Here is a 17,500-nt window from a genome sequence, read left to right as displayed (position 1 = left end):
GTCTCTAAGTGATACTTGTCCTTGTGTGATTGCTGGCTGTGATGGTATTCCTTCAGGTCCCATATCTCACTTTACAGGTATTTGGATAATGGCAACATTGATTATACCAAAGTCATGTACAAAACGCCAAAGAAGAATGCTACTCCTTCACCAAAGAAAAAAGGATCGGAGACGCAAGCCCGATTTCATGGCAACATCAAGAATGATGGTCTTACTGGAGAGTTCAGTGGCATGAATTATCCACATACCAGGGAAATGTTAAAAGTAATTGACCATATATTGTGAAGGTTTACTTTTTTACTGTTTTCTTTCTTTGAAGTATGGAAATATGGGTACCTTTCATTTTACTCTTTCATCCAGTGAAAATCTATAATGTTTTGGAATAATTATCTTGGTAATTGTTTATCTCAACATTTGTTCTGGATTAAAGTTATGGTCCTATTTAAGTTAGCACTAATCTAAGCTTGAGATATTTATCAATTTCCAAAATATTTCCCTTCTTAATGAGCTAAAGCAAAGTTATTTCTCGTTTGTATAGATATTTCACCAACGTTTTGGTCTGAAGAAATTTCGAGAAAACCAGAAGGAGGTTATTAATGCAGCTCTTCTTGGGAAAGACTGTTTTGTGCTCATGCCAACAGGTGGAGGAAAAAGTTTATGCTATCAGGTAAGCTAGAAAGTGATTAATTTGTTTAGAAGAAGAAAGTCATTCATTTCAATGGTGTCTTTAGAATACAGGTTTCTAAAATTAAAATTGATTTAGGTCCTAGTCAAAAAGCTTGATCTTTGACCTTATGTGAAGTGAAGAGTTTAATAATTACAACAGTGTTCATGTAGTAAATTAATGTAATTCCATGTTGATTCTTTAATTATATTGTCAAACATTTTGTATAACACTGTTTTCAGTCCTATATTATTAATCAAGTGCATGTATTATTCAGTACTGTTGTTTACACATATTGTTGGTACCAGTAATTCGGTAGTCAATTATTTTTTTTTTTTTTTTTTTTTTTTTTTTTATGAATGAAGGAAGTGATTCTTGATATTCTTTTTCCTTTTGAGAATATAGATTTATCTTGCTCCACATCTCCTTGATTATTGATTCACTGAAGATGGCCTGGTTTGGATTTACTTCTAATTAAGTCTGTAGGCTTGAGAATTTGGCTGTGTCACAAGGAATTAGTTTGTATGAAAATGTGTCTCATATTTCATAATAAAAGGTCAGTTGGTCTTAGGGGAACATCAAGGGATTGCATTATTTTCTATAGTTGTTAAAGCAACTGGTATCCATGTGATAACTAAAACTATGCAAAACTATCAGTGAGTAAGTGTCTTTCTGACTAAAAAAAGAAAGCTTTGCTGCTATCATACCAGTGGAACATAGTTGAACCTTACATTTTATAGAGATTGTGCTATGTAAACAAGGTTTCTATGCTAGTAGGGAAGGTGGAGGGTGTGACATAGATGTACAAAAGGGTCACATCTTGTGAAGGATTGGGAAAACAAAACAGTCTAGAGCACTTGATGCACAAAAATGGAGTAAATAGGACCCTCAAAAAAATAACTATCACGTTATAGTAGGAATACCAATATAAACTTATGAGTGTAATAAGCAAATTATATAATCATGAATATATAAAACCACACCTAAACAGAAAATTGGAATTAATATTGTGCTCATGAATTTCTATTATACACACCTCGTCTTAAAACTAAAGTTTATTTTACAAGATAACACAGCCATGTTAGTCATGAATGGCCTCTGGGAGCCATGAGCACGGTATTCCCTTGGTTTATTGTCTAGCCCATACCTCTCATGGGGACCCTGAGGGGTAGACCGTTTCCTCTCCCCATTTATTTCAGGCTCACCATTGCCAATAATGAAGATGTTTTACCCTTATTAGGGGCATTAAGGCTTGCCCCTTCATCAACTATCCTATCTAAATTTGATCTCACTGGGTTCCCGACCCCTGCCTCTCCTTTGACCACGGCTCCGACTGATATTGATACCACCTCCTCGATGTTTACTGTCAACTCTATCCATTCCGAATCATCCACCCAGGTCATTACTCAACCTTCAGAATACACCCCTTCCTCTCTCTCAACATCTTCCAATCCATCTTCTACTGCACAGTCTTCTGCATTGTCTAAATGTTGGCATTTCAGCCATCTAGCCAAACACTATCACTCCACAGCCTGCTGCCCTCTATTGCCCAACCTGGTCATGACCGCTGAAATTGCTCTGCTCAGTCAGCACATGCCAATTGTGGTGGCTCCCATAATGTATTTTATAGAAGCTGCCCTACCTACAAGCTCGAATCAGAGGTAGCAGTTCTCAGATTCAAACTAGGCCTCACTTTATGTGAGGCCAGACAAGAAACACACCGAAGAGGTTTTTCTATTTCTACTTATTCGAAAACTTTACTACGCTCCACTCCCCTCCCATCTTTTCAAGAAGTCTCCCAGTATCTCTACCTCCTACCCTGAACCAACCTATCTCTACTATGTCTCTCCCCCAGTCAAATTCCTTTTCCAGTCTAAATCCAGATACTCCAATCTCTACCACTTCCCGCCGACCAAGTGGTCTGTTATGATGCTGGATCACGTGACCCGGCAGCGTTGGGTTAAGTCAAAACAATGTCATTCTATAGATCCCTCCCTTCCTGACACTCTTCCTGATACTTCACCACCATCCCCTATTTCCTTATTTCATTCTCCGGATTCTTCTCCTACTACCACAACTATCATTTCTTACTGTATTACTATGTGATTGGTTCATAATAGCTCTTTTGCAGTTTTCTATACAGTATTACTTTCCCTTCCTCAGACACATACTCTCCATTTGATGTGATTGCCCTATACCTTTAACCAGATCCTTTTACAAATTCCCACTGTATTCTCCCCCTTTACCCCTTTCACTAGTAGTCTATCCTACAGCATTCTACAACCTTTGACATCTAACACATCTTATCCTGATCATTAACTCATTTCCACCCTTTTTGCCACAATACTGTACCATAGTACTATATGACCTACGATGTATAGCACATTTATTTCTTCTAACCATTAACCATGATACCACATATTGCTTACTTTATTCTGAGTAAAGAGCAAATAATGATCAATTGCTGAGTCTATATAATGAAAAAATAGTCTGCATTCTTAAATTATCAGAAAATATGACAAATATAAACCTAAAAAAATAATAATACCATAAAATACAAAATAGTTTCTTAGTCTTACAAACATAAGGCAAGGAATACTGCTATTGCACATGAGCAGTTGTTCATGCAAGAGTGCTGACACAAGCCCCCAGCGGCTGGGCCCAGGCCGCTATGAATGCCTCATGGATGGAGTGTTTGTGTATGGAAAAATCACCTGGTGGCATTGGGTTAACATATAAGTTTTGAGATTTCCTTTATTAAGGTATAAGCTAAAAAATTATCTTCTGGATTTTACTACTCTTTGTGGATATATTCTACAAGAGATTCAACAGATGTCCAACAGAAAATACTGAAAATGGAAACACACTTCTATGATTTTGCTATCTATTTGAGGAATTAGGCAATTGATTTCTAATTAATAGGCAAGAGACACATGTATGAACAGAGCCATAGTTTCACAAGTCACCATGATATGAAAATTAATTATATGACACTTATGCTTAGTCATGTGGCAGCTGTTATTTGTTATGTACTGCTTAGATAATGTGTGGGATAAAAAGAGGAAAGTAGGTTTTCTAACCCAGTGCTTTTCCTATTTTTCCTGAAGCTGCCTGCATGTGTTACAGAAGGTGTGAGCATTGTTGTCTCACCCCTCAAGTCACTTATCCAGGACCAAGTGCAGAAACTGGCTTCACTGGATGTTAGTATTGCATCTTTGTTGTGTTTATACTGCTATTCTATATTGGAAATTAAATGTAATGATAGCTCATCACAAGTATTTTGAAATATATATAAGATATATTATTAAATACCAAAGTAATTATTCTTTCACTAGCACAGGTTTACATTCTGCATTTCATGATTCAGCAGGATTATTAATTATTTTTGTTTATTTTTGTTTAAACCAGATTCCAGCAGCTCATTTGTCTGGAGATGTGACACAGAGAGATGAGACTCTTGTTTATTCAGAGCTGATGAAACGTGAACCAGGTATAGTATTAGAGACCTCAGTGTTCATAAAGCTGTATTTCATATTTTATGTCAGGAAGTCATCTTGCTATTAATGACATTCTGAAATTTATTCTGTTTGGCTGATAAAGTTCTTTGTTGTGTCTAATGCTCTGAATCATGCCTTCCAGGTTTGAAGCTGCTCTATGTTACACCAGAAAAGATTAGTGCCAGCCAGAAATTTTGCGGTGTTCTAGAAAACCTCTACCAGCGACAGAAGTTGGGACGATTTGTCATCGATGAAGCCCATTGTGTGTCTCAGTGGGGACATGACTTCAGGTATATCATATTTCAAGTTGAAGAGAAGAAAGTGCATATTATTTGATAAATGAATATTTTATTATGAAGAGAAAAAAATGTCTATAATAGAAATATATATATTATATACTATCAATAATTTTGTGTTTTGTTAGAATGCTTCAAGTCAAATAATTTTTTCACAGACCTGATTACAAGAAGCTGAGTGTGCTACGACAGAGGTATCCTAATGTACCTGTAATTGCATTGACAGCAACGGCAACACCTCGCGTCAGAGTAGACATCCTACACCAGCTAGGGCTTACTGACCCTAAGTGGTACTGTATATGCTTATTGGTTATTTTACATTTATTTGTTAATGAATAATGGTTCTTGCTTTCCTTGTGTGAATTGACTTGATTGAATAACATAAGAATGGTAAGGATTTTCTCCTATCCAAATTTTATATATACTATATAATATATATTCATATTGATTAATTGATTGATTGATTGATAGATAAATAGATAAATAGATAGATAGATAGATGTATATATGGATATGTATATTTGATTTACCTAATTCTACTCTGTGATGACATGGGGTATTTATATGATACTGATGTATTTCTCCAAAGATCCAAAATGTTTTTGGCTAAGTTTTAACATTAAGGAACATTAAAATTTATAGAAGGTCTTCTGTGACAGGTTCCTAAGCAGCTTTAACAGATCTAACTTGAAGTACGAAGTGTTACCCAAGAAAGGTAAGAAAATCACCACTGAAGTTTCTGCAATTATCAAGGCTAAATATGCAGGACAGTCAGGAATCGTTTACTGTCTCTCCAGAAAGGAATGTGATACAACTGCAGATGACTTGGCCAGAGCTGGGATTAAGGTGAGTCTTATGAGGTGCTGATACAATATTTGAGTTTTTTTTTTTTTTTTCTTAATATTTTCTAAATTTCTGAGTTCCTATTTTTAAAAAGTGGTTATGTGAATATTTGTTGTTTTTGTATTTTAGAATTAGTTCCCTTGAGATTTGTGTGATGTCATTAACATTTATCATTATGCATTTGATTACCATTAGTTCCTTACATGGACTTTGAAAGTTTCCATGGTTTATATTTTAATATTTGATGTGTAATTGGTTTTAGGCAGTGAGTTACCATGCTGGTCTAACTGATAATCAGAGAGTCAACGTTCAGACGCAGTGGATCAACGACAAGTTTAAGGTAAATCTTTATAAAGATTTTACTTGTTTATTTTTAAATGTTGATGTTCTGAGGAAGCAAAAATGAAAAATTTTCTTTTCTTTTTCTTAATGTTTCATATATATGTATATATGTATATGTAGATATATATTTCATATATATATATATATATATATATATATATATATATATATATATATATATATATATATATATATATATATATATATATATATATATAATTTTTCTTTTCTTTTCTTTTCTTTTCTTTATTTTAGGTTGTGTGTGCAACTATAGCCTTTGGTATGGGCATAGACAAGCCAGATGTGCGCTTTGTGATTCACTACTCGTTGCCCAAGAGCATAGAAGGGTATTACCAGGAATCAGGCAGAGCAGGCAGGGATGGAGAGATTGCAGATTGTATTCTGTTTTACAGTTATGGAGACATGCACCGTCTTAGAAAGATGATTGACAGTAAGTAGTATATGTAATACAGAAGTAAAAGCTTATTAATAGTTTTTTTTTTTTATATTTTGTTTTTGTCTTATTGTTTATGTATGAAAAAATAGGACTCATTTAAGTTTAAAAAGACTGAAAAATATAATAGACTTAACCATACTTAATTGACTCATACCAAATTTCTGCCCATGACAGTGGACAGAGAGAACTGGGAGGCCAAAAAAACGCATTATGACAACCTTTGGCGGATGGTGGCGTACTGTGAGAACAAGTTGGACTGCAGACGGACACAATTGCTAAATTACTTTGGTGAAATCTTTAGCAGAGAGAAATGCAAGATGGACAGGTTCACTGCTTGTGATAATTGTAAATATCATGTAAGTAACTTTTATTAAATCATTTGTATTTATTATCTTGTACATTATGTAATAATGAGGTCTATGGTTTAAGCCTGATGTAAGGTTTATATTGGTTGATATACTTCTGGTTACATGTTAGAGTTTTCTCAAGATAAGGGTGTACACAAACAGTTTTGGCAGCTGCTATCAGTCCTTTGTTTTCAGAAATGTGTTATTTGCATTCATAAAAAACTATTTTATTAAAATATATTTAACAACAATTACAGAATCTTTTTTTCTGGTAAAAATGTTATTTTGAAAATTTAAGAGATCTCTTCTACATTTTTCTTATGGCTGCCAGAATCTGAAGAGGGAGGTAAGATTTGCTTATATGTTAGATTATGTCTCTTTGTTGCAGCAGGAAAAAAGAATTTAATATTTCAGCAAGGCTTTACATAGATTTTTCCTCTTTTTTTTTTTTTTTTTTCCTTTTATTTGGTATGTTTTTGTGTGTTGGAAGTTTGTATTCATTGATTTATTTGCTCAAGAGGAGTTAAAATGGATATAGAAGCAGTGAAATATTAATTTTGAGACAAATAAATATTCAATATTTTTATCAAAATAATATATATATTTTTTTTACGTCTGACTCTTTAAACAGGAATCCTATCAAAAAGTGGATGTCACTCGTGAGGTCAGAGCCATCCTTCAGGCAGTGAGGCAATTGTGCACTGGCGGCAGGTGGTCCAATAATTTTACCATCAATCATTTTGTTGATATCTTTAAAGGTTCTGAAGCCAAGAAAATTATTGACAATGGTAAGTAAATAATACATGTGCATTATATGTGAATGTAAAGGAGTAAGTGCAAGTAGTGTTAATGAAATATGTTTGTTTGGATTTGAAAATGAAAAAAATAATTAATAGGTCATTGATTTGTTAAAGGATAGACGTGAATTGTTCCACTAAGCACATTTTCACAGGCCACAACAGACATCCTCTTCATGGGATGGGCAAGTCATGGGCTCGGAATGAGGTTGAGCGCCTCTTCAGAAGACTCGTACTTGAGAGCTACTTACAAGAGGACATGGTCATAACAAGAGATGAAATGGCCTTTGCATACCTTCGTCCTGGAACAAAGTGCCAGCAGTTCCTCAGCAATGCCAGTGCCAAAGTAATCAGTCTAAATATTTTGTATAGATATATAGAAATATATTTGAAGGTATCTTTTTTGGGCTTAATCAACTTTCCTTAACCCAATGTTAGGGGGTTTATGTACTGTCCCCTTTAGATTTTAGTGAGTTTTGTTACATACAGATGGCTCCACATGTACTCAGCCAGCAAGGAGTCTATCAGTATGCACTAGTGACTGATCCCGATTTCCCCATTCCTTGAATTGGTGGGAAAATGTGTTTTTTTTTTCCAATACTATTAATATTGACATAATTATCATTCTTATTGGTATTATGATTATTAAATCATTATTGAAATATTAATAACATCAAAGACAATAAAATAATAGAAATGAAGCTTTCAAAAACTGAAGGAAAAGGGTAAACCAGTGAGATAGGTAAGACTAATAGCAGACTCCTAAGCACTTGTAGCGCCATTTATGTGTAAAGACAATAAATAAACTTTTATTACATTGGGCATGGCATTGTAGTCTTGCCACCGCTGACATTGGGTTAAGCCAAGACGATATCACGTGGATAGCGGAAAGCTGTTTAAAGTAAACCTTTTGAGCTTTGCTCCTATTTATCCAGTTTGAGTTTGAGATGAAAGGAGCAGCGAAGGACAACCAGAATGATGCTAATGATGCAGATCTTGCAAATAGTGAGGATGAAGAGCTTAAGCAACTGCAGAATGAGTGTTACCAAGCTCTTCTACAGACAGTTAAGGAACTTGCAGCAGCCAAAGGTGTCAATTACACTAATATTATCAACATGGTGGCTTTAAGGTATGGTGATACTGTTACACATCAGGATATAGTATCAAGGGTATCAGTGGGCTTAGTTTTGATATTTCATTGCTAGTATCAATACAAACTTTGCTGGAACACTTGCTTTGATTGGAATAATTTGAAAGTATGCAATATTTCACATCCTCTCCTGTTTTGACTTAAATTTGCACCATACAAAAAATATTGATTATTTTCCTTTTTTTTTCAGATTGATGTCAAAGTCTCTTCCTGAGAGTGAGGAAGAGATGCTCAGAATACCTCATGTAACTAAAGCAAACTACGACAAATACGGTCATTCTTTGCTTGATGTCACACAGCGTTTTGCTGCTCAGAAGTTAGGTGTGTTTAACTATTTTTTGGGTAAAGATTAGTTGGAATGATCTTTACTTGAATATCAGAATCTTTAGATTCCTGTATGTATTTTGTAATAAATTTGGAAATATCATTCAGTTTTAGCTCTTTGCATTTTGATTAATCTTAGTTTTTTTAAACTGTCATTATTATGATTATTTCTTTAAGTTTATTATTATACTTATTAGGATGGTGGTCACTGTTATTGCTATAATTATTATGAGTAGTATTTTTGATGTCATTATTAATATTACTAATATTATGTCTCTATCTGTCTATCTGTATATCTACTGATACATATACCATTATCATTAGTATTTCTGTATTTTTATCACTATTTCTTTCAACAGTAATTCTGAGTGATAGAGCTGATGCAGCATTTGAAGAATCGGGTTTCAATGATGGGGATGGGGACACAACTGGATGGCTCAGTTCTGTTTCTGCTCCCGAGCCCTCATCGAGTTCCTCTCCCTATTTTGGAAGAGGAAACCTGACTCGTAAATTTGGCAGAGGGTAAGTCTCACTGCCATTTTTTTTTCTTCTTCTTAGAGACTTGCAAATAAATTCTAATACATGAATAAAAAATGAAAAGAAAAGAAAAGAAAAAAATCTAATTGCAGGGTAAAACGGAAAAGGAAGTACACTGGGGGAGCAAAACGGGGAAAGTACACAAAGGCCAGCTCAGGAGACGCCACCTACAGTCCCACCAAGACAACTCGCTCAAGAGGCACAAGCTCTCGTGCAGGATCTTCAGCAGGACGGGGACAGACCAGAGGATCCAGGGGAGCAGGAGCGAGAACAGCAGCTTCAGCAGGAGCTGGAAGAGGTCAAGCAGCTAGCAAGCTTGGCCTTTTAAACATTCCAACACCACGGTCCTTCATGCCACAGCCTAGGGTTGTGCAGCTTTGAGCATGGTGTATTAAGAATCTTTGTTCATCAGAAGCTGAGCATTGAACATTTGTAAGATATAGGTCATCTGTCATGCATTTTGCATTCATTTTCTTTCTAATAGAAGTGCCTGATGTTCATTTCTGCAGAATTGTAAATCTTTATGTAACAAAGAAAAGAAAAGAAGAAAATAATAAATTTCCAAATTTTATATGCTTTTATGGTACATGACCATCTTTACCAGATTTGAGCCATAAGTAAAGGGCACTTTGCTTATAATGTACCATATGGATATTATATATTTCTACTTTTTAAATGTGATAAGGTTTCAATGGAAAACATATTTCTGTCCTCCAAGGAGTGTTATTTTAGGCTTAAGTCATCCTGTTTACCTGAAAAATAATTATGTAAGAGTCCTTGCATCCATTCATTCATTCATTGTTTTAATTCCACTTTATTAAAACTTTTTTTTTAGTATTTCAGCTACCTCAAAGACAATGTTATTCAGTATATCAAAGTGAGTATTTTTCCTGTTTTTATACATTTATTTATTTCATATTCTTAAAGAAAAAATTGTGTGTTTCCTACCCACTATCTGTTATATGAATTAGCAATGTATAATTCATTTTTCAGGATACAAATGGGACCATGTCTTAATCCGTAAGGTTTATCAAAACCATCTTAACAGGAATATATATAGATATATATATTTATTTTACATTTCATAAACATTTTCAACAACATTAAATATGTGAATCTTTGCTATTGTGTCTTTATCTAACATGGACAAATAAACCTACAATGTGTACATAAATAAATAAATAAAATATTATTTATTTATTTATATATAATTATATATATTTATACATATATATATTTATGGAAATATCAGAACAATACAAACTGCAGCCCCCCAAAAATCTCCTTACAAAATACAAAATAGAATACTGAAAATAGTAACAAAAGATAACATACAATTTTTATCATTTAGACTCACAAACAAACAAAATTGTGCAGCTATTTAAGTCTGTCAAAGTGTTTTTAATTCTAGAAAATGCTTCACACATTTTTTCTTGTCACACTGATCTGGCTGGGATTTTACACAAGAGCAAAGCAGGGAACCAATGTAAGGACTCCTTGCTGGTGCCTACACTGGTAAGGGCAAGGAAAGCTTAGAACTAGAATATATCCTGCTGACAAAACATACACAACTGGAAAAAAATGGTTCAATTCTCTGTGTAAATGGATTTCTGAATGCTCATTTTTATGACTAATTACAAAAAAGCTTTCATTCGCAATGTTAACCCAGTTACTTTAAATAGTAGTACATTTGGTACATTGTACATTTTCTTGAGGATTTAATGCAACAGCTGAAACATTTTTGCTACTATGGGTTTCAATGGTATTACACCAACAAAACATATGAATGTTGCTGCAGTTTCCTTACAGTACCACAGTACATATGATTTTATCTAAAACAAAATTTCAAATTTTCTGAGATTTGATAAGTAAATTTACTGAAACAAAGCAACCACACAAACCACCAAATAGACAAAGATATTTCAAAAGGACTTTTACCAAATGCTACATATATACTCATGTGCAAACTACACAAAAAGTTGAAATATATATGGTACATAAGAAATTTTCACTAATTTAACATACATTTCTTAAAGTCAAACACTTTTACAAATGTCGAGGCTCATAAGTGTTTACTAATTTATCATATTCATGCTGATTACTTCAACCTAAGACTACTAATAAGTAAATTGGCAGCTTCAAATAATCTATCAATTAACTTCCAAAATACACCAATATTAAAACAGTATAGTATGATCTTTACCATTCAGTTACCCAGAATTAAATAATTTAAAACTGGTCATTAGCAATCTACTACCCAGATATCTATGACATGGAGAATTGACTCATGAATTACAGGAACCTAAAAAGAGTATGAGGAAATTTAATTAATCAAAATCAAATACATTCACACCTGGTCTTTTATAAAAATGTTGTATTTTAGAAAACCTCTCAATTGCATTTGTTGTCATTTTGACTCCTAGAATTTTCCTCTGACAGCTTCTAATAGACTGCAGATAGCAGGCACTTGTACAAAGAACTGGGTAAAAGAAATTTCATTTTTTTTTTTCTTGGCAATTTCATTTCATTGCCAGGTATATTACTTTTAGATACACACACAATACTGTTTTCATTCCATAAAATCAAGATCTAGTTACAATATGTATGTGTAAAGACACATAATCTCTGCAAGACCAGGCACACATTAATATTGGTACTCACTAAGATGAATTACTCAATAAATGTATAATTACCTGCATGAACCACAGACAATAAAAATTAAATGGAAACTTTGCAGACGTCACACCTTGAAAGGTAAATTTTTGCATTTGCTAAATTATACACAATGAAGATATGCACAAAGAGTAAACATTGTACACTAGCACCTTTCAGTCTCTCCCCCCCCCCCCCTCCCCAGAACAGTGGCAGGTGTCTTATTCTGTTCTAGTTAAAATAAAGAACTTATGGTAGGCTAGCATTCTCGAATGGCACAGGTATTAATTTGGGTTATTTTTTCTTCACCCAGGTCTTAGAAAACCCTAATTGTACAATTATTGTTTCTTTTCATTTTACCTTTTAGAGGTACCTAATTTGTTAAAATACCATGCATTTAAAAATGTTTTATGAAAAACAAAGATTTGATACCAGAAGACTTACTATGACTGGCACCTCCTATTTTTGATTCTATCATCTGTTCATCAGCCTGATAACTGACATACAGCACTTGGTTTACAGATTTCAAAGTTGAATATAAAAAATCCTGCACAATGAAGTCAAAGTTGGGTGCCTTCAGCCTTCATTGCAATATAGCTACATAAAGATACAGAGAAGTTTAAGCAAGTCTTCTTTCTGATGTTCCACTGCTTGGACTATGAGGATGACCAGATTTCTTGACTTTATAGTGTTTCGGTTAAATTGATGAGAAAATTTTATTGGCACTTTTGTCATAACTGCAGCTGATTGAAAATGATCACTCAATTTATGATTTGTATTTAATGGCAGAGGATTTTGAAAATGGCACATTCTTGCGAATAAAATAAAAGGGTAAACTAATAAACAAATTCTGCCCATTTAACTTTCTTCCAACCTATGGTACTGGAAGGAATTATATTCCTTTCTTTTTAAAATTAACATAATGATTATTAAACTCTTTGTTTATGCATCTTACAAAAATGAGAACTAAAATTATAGAAAGAGCTTTAGTAACTAAAGGATAAATGTGTAAAAAAGGCACTGGTCTCTCAGCGTCTTTACAAATTATTCCAATAACTTTCATAGTGAAAAAAGTGCAAGACTTACCATACTTATCATTTACAAGGCATGGGGGTATGGTGCATGTTATATCACTCGGTCCATTTTTATATGCCTTAATAATAACTAAACTTTATGGATCACATAACTGAATAATGAGGTTCCGCAGTGTCTCACAAAGGGGCTACGGACATTTCCATGAAGTATTTTCTTTACAAATAAGATACAAGGCCATCTGTGCTTACATACAATGACAACTAGGACACTTTTCTAATCCTAAAAATAATATTCAGACAATGTGTGTTTATCCAAAAACTAAATTTTGTCAACATTGACATCAGAACTGAATGTTTTTTGGTTTGACAAAATACAATGTGCATAATGGCTTCAAGGTATATTTGTACTTAGGATATGAATTATCATTTCTTTGAGCTGAACTCTTAGAAAAAAAAGAGGGGAAAAAAAAAAAAAAAAAATCTTGGAAAGCCATAAACAAAATACTAAAGATCAGGTTTGGTCAAACAGTGGACTGGATCTCAAGCACTATCAAGTACAGTACTGCCATACATAAAACCATCTACCACTAGTGTCATCAAAAACCACTGAAGCAGAAACATCCAGCCTCAGAAATAGTGCTATATCATATTCTTTGGATTGTCTTATTCTCTTCCCTTTAACCTCATTTAATAAAAACTGCCTGATGTTCATTCAGGTACAATCCTTTGCTTATTGTATGTTCCAAAAGAGCATATTTGCTAGTTAACCCATTGGTTTTGTTTTTTATCAAATTTGTTTACACATACATAACTTCACACGCACTTAGTTACCAACTTGTCAATTACTGGGTCCATCTCACCATACCTGTTCATCCCAAACTTTGAATTTATTTTTGCTACTGATACTACCATTACTGGCATTTTAATTTTTACTCATATTCTTATAATGCTACTAACAATAAAAAGGCCATAAAGAAACTTTCTTTCCAAAAATTCAGGAATGGGGTAATTAGGTGAGGTCACATAATCCGGCTAATTGTCTTTTTGGTGACTTGGTGCTTCTGGAGCCATTTGTAAGTAGACATAATTAATAAAACAAAACCATAGTGGACAGTGCATGTATATGTTGCACTTGTAGTCTCAATGGGTTGAAATCCTCACAGGTCAGATTATAAATATATATATCACTTGGCACAAATTAGCAGTGAATAAGCTTTAGACTTTACAAAATAGGGTATATGCATTACAGAGAAAAAAGTTTTATAAAAAATCAAGCAAAGTATCACTTTTACATGATGCTAAATTCTCAAACACACTGGTTCTAATACATTTTAGAAAACCCAAGTACTGACACAAAAGCACTTTTGACATTTAAATAATTACCACAAAAAAGCTCTCCTGGTGCTGCCATTATATAAATTTTACAAATTTACTTAAGAAAACAGTACATGTACAGACACAAAGAGATTCCTTCAGCACAGAACAAAACAAATATCAAACACTAAAGTTTAACATTATCATGCCACAAGTACCTCTGACCATTGTATATATTTTTTCTTAATATCCATCAAGCAGAGTGTCTCTGCGACAGTGACTGTAATTTATAAGTGTGCTGAAATCTTATTTTTTCCCATAAAATTATAAATGGTTTAAAACCAATTGCTATGACTCTTCTTTGGTTTAATTTAAAAGAAATTTCTTATAACCTTTTTCCTGTTGATATGTAAGTACCAATTTTACAAAATCTACAACAGAATAAAATAAATACCTACTGCATTCACCTACCAATATACAATAACTACACATTTCATGCTAAATAACTCTTCAGAAAACCCAACGATTCTAAACACACAAGCACTTTAACTGCAACATTAACACTAAAATAGACTGCAATATGTTAATAATATATCTGGTTTTGTACACATCCCAAGAATATAAGAATAGATCACCTACATTTCCTAGAAGTTTATTTCTGTGACTTTACAAATGACTGGTCCTTCAATAAGATGTTAAATATTTGAGATGGAAAGAAAATCATTCTATGCACAAGTAACAACAATAACAACAACACCAAAAGAAGATAGTTGCCTACTAATCTAAGTACTGGGTTGTTTACATATCTATTTATTAATTGCACTCACTTCCTGAATAACAGCCACTTCTGAAAGAACAACTGAGGACTTGTGTAACTGGCTGTACATTTTGGACGGACTCAGTCTTAACACCAAGTAGATGTACCTTTTTAAAATAATCATCAAAAAAATAAATATTAGTGTTAATAATTATAATATACATAGATTGATATGATGACAATGATAATTACTTGCCTTTAGCATTCTGTGTAAATCAAATCTCATCTAAATGCATACATCTATTATTTTTCATAAGCCTAAAATCTATTCATCTTTTCCCTAAAAATATTTGTACATATTGCACGGTGAACAGATGAAGAAGGTTGATCACATAAATAATTGTGGTACACTCTAGGAAGCACAAGTGACCAGGTAGACTGTCACAAACCCATTCAAGCAGGAAGTTTCTTCTGCAATGCATTACTTTTTAGATTATCAACACTGTGGGACAGCAACATGTGGGTGCTGGAAGCTTCAGGGTCTTCGCTGCAATGGAACAGTACCTGGTGAGTGGAGAGGTCTATTGCAGATGAAAACTGTAGGTGGCATACTTGGCATTCATAACAATCTTCCTCGTGTTCCACTTTGCAAATGTCTTCCTCACATTCTATTTTACAGACTACACTATTATCACATTCAACTTTGCAGACTGGATCCTGTTTATTGGAGCAATTTGTCTGTGGACATTGGAGGATTACACTTTGGATCAAACTTTTGTCATCTTTTGTGTCTTTGTGAGTGTCAATATCAGTCTTCGACTCCCCATCTGTGTTTCCACTCACCAACATTTCACGTAAAATATCTGTAACGCTTGAAGTTTCTTGTTCTCTTTCAGAAATACTCTCAGAGTGATTGGCTTCTGCTAATATCTTGAAATTTTGGAGCATGCGGCTGAACAAGAAGTTTGTTTCTACCTTCGGCATATCACAGTCATTCTCGGTTTTGATTTCTTCACCGGCTGGCTTTAATAGGTATTCCTTCAGAAGGCTCTGTTGTTCACTGGCGTTAGACTCTAACAGAATTTGACTACCACTAGCATCACTTTCTTGGGTTTTGCCTGCAACCATTAATGACCCCTTATTTCCCCTTTTGGAGTTCCTTTCCCCATTTTTGGTTTCTTCTGCTGCAGCCACTTTATGCTGGAGCTGATACTTTTTAGTTTTACTGCCTGGGATTTTCCTGCTCTTCACCTTTAATTCATTCATCTTTCCATGGTCTTTAGGTACAACTGCTCTTTTTTCATTCTTCACTTTTAAATTTCTGGCAGATAACTTCTCAAGGCAACTACTTAACTTATCCTGATCTTTGCCAATAATCAACTGAAGTAGCCTTGAAGGAGCTACTGGCTCTAATGTAACTTTACCATCTAATTGTTTAGCACAAACAGATTCTTCATTTAGTGTTGAAATACTCTCTCTTTTTGAAGAACAGGGCTTACTTTGTGACCTCTTTTTTCTTCTCTCTGACTTTCGCCTTTTTTGTATTGGTAATCCATTGGCTGCTTTCTTTCTTGATCTACTTGGCTTCCAATCTAAGTCATCTGCTTCGCTATGAGAAGACTCAGTTGTTGACTGATCTGGGGTTGTGTGATGATTATCACCATTATTCTGAAGAGATTCTCCAACTATACAATTTTCCTTTTGCTGAATAGAAAGAGATATTCTATGTAAAAGTGCAGAAGAATGCAATTCATTCAAAGGCAAGTCTTCATCATGTGACTCTGTCATGGATTTTTGCAAGATTTTACCTATACCATTTAAATCAACGGTTCTCTTATTGCTGCTCTCTGTCCAATTCTCTTTAGAGTTACAATTTTTACATTGCATGAATAATGCAAGAAGGATTGTGCTGAAGGGTGTTTCAAAGTCAGTAGTGTTTGCATGTTTAGAGGTCTTTGACTTAATTCCTGTTTTATAGTTAAGAGTCTTCATTAACTCAAAAATTCCTAGCTCTTGGCAGTCACGCTCTGGCCTCATGGACGGAATGTTGTTGCTATCAGCTTGAGCACTGAGATATAATTCCTTCAAGAGAGCAGCGTATGGGTAGTGGACTTCCAGGTGCTGAAGCTGGTTGAAGAGTCTTGGAGGCAAGGGTTCTGGTTCTGGGTCCTGAATGGTGCCTACTCTGTCACAGAGATTTTTCAAGCATGTTGCATAAGGACAGACGACAGCTAAGTCTGAATCTGTGTATGATCTTTGAGAGGAGGAGGAGGAAGGCTTCTGAGTGGCTCTGAATTTCTTCCGGTTATTCTTTGCTTTCATTTCTTTTGTTGCATCCTTGACCTTTTCTACACTTACTCCCCAGCATTTTTTACTTCTGCTCTTCCTCTCCTTTGGGAGTTTCCTCTTGGTTATTCTCATCTCATCATTATTCTCCGGTTTGTACTCTGTCTCTACAAAATCCATCACATTGAGCTCAACTTCATCTT

The 17,500-nt window shown here is 34.2% G+C and overlaps 2 protein-coding genes across 4 annotated transcripts in view; one reads left to right on the top strand and one right to left on the bottom strand.

Annotated features, from left to right (window-relative positions):
* The window catches only part of LOC119581048 (Bloom syndrome protein homolog), a 20,701-nt gene extending 10,326 nt beyond the window's left edge, over positions 1-10,375 (top strand). For all 3 annotated transcript variants that reach the window (XM_037929346.1, XM_037929348.1, XM_037929347.1), the window contains 16 exons: positions 78-264; positions 539-667; positions 3,772-3,864; positions 4,073-4,154; positions 4,304-4,451; positions 4,616-4,747; positions 5,117-5,303; positions 5,563-5,640; positions 5,898-6,093; positions 6,274-6,455; positions 7,078-7,234; positions 7,399-7,589; positions 8,179-8,372; positions 8,584-8,714; positions 9,077-9,239; positions 9,347-10,375. In XM_037929346.1, the coding sequence (XP_037785274.1) occupies positions 78-264; positions 539-667; positions 3,772-3,864; positions 4,073-4,154; positions 4,304-4,451; positions 4,616-4,747; positions 5,117-5,303; positions 5,563-5,640; positions 5,898-6,093; positions 6,274-6,455; positions 7,078-7,234; positions 7,399-7,589; positions 8,179-8,372; positions 8,584-8,714; positions 9,077-9,239; positions 9,347-9,635 (2,539 nt within the window). In that variant the 3' untranslated portion in view covers positions 9,636-10,375. The remainder of the gene's footprint in view (positions 1-77; positions 265-538; positions 668-3,771; positions 3,865-4,072; positions 4,155-4,303; positions 4,452-4,615; positions 4,748-5,116; positions 5,304-5,562; positions 5,641-5,897; positions 6,094-6,273; positions 6,456-7,077; positions 7,235-7,398; positions 7,590-8,178; positions 8,373-8,583; positions 8,715-9,076; positions 9,240-9,346) is intronic.
* An 85-nt stretch (positions 10,376-10,460) lies between these two features.
* Positions 10,461-17,500, bottom strand: part of LOC119581049 — a 10,268-nt gene continuing 3,228 nt past the window's right edge. The window contains exon 2 of the mRNA XM_037929349.1: positions 10,461-17,500. This exon is cut by the window's right edge and continues 307 nt beyond it. Within this exon, the coding sequence (XP_037785277.1) occupies positions 15,465-17,500 (2,036 nt within the window). The 3' untranslated portion in view covers positions 10,461-15,464.

The sequence above is a fragment of the Penaeus monodon genome, chromosome 14 (genome assembly GCF_015228065.2).
Source record: "Penaeus monodon isolate SGIC_2016 chromosome 14, NSTDA_Pmon_1, whole genome shotgun sequence".
Taxonomy (NCBI): Eukaryota; Metazoa; Arthropoda; class Malacostraca; order Decapoda; family Penaeidae; genus Penaeus; species Penaeus monodon.
This window is presented reverse-complemented; position numbering and strand designations above follow the sequence as displayed.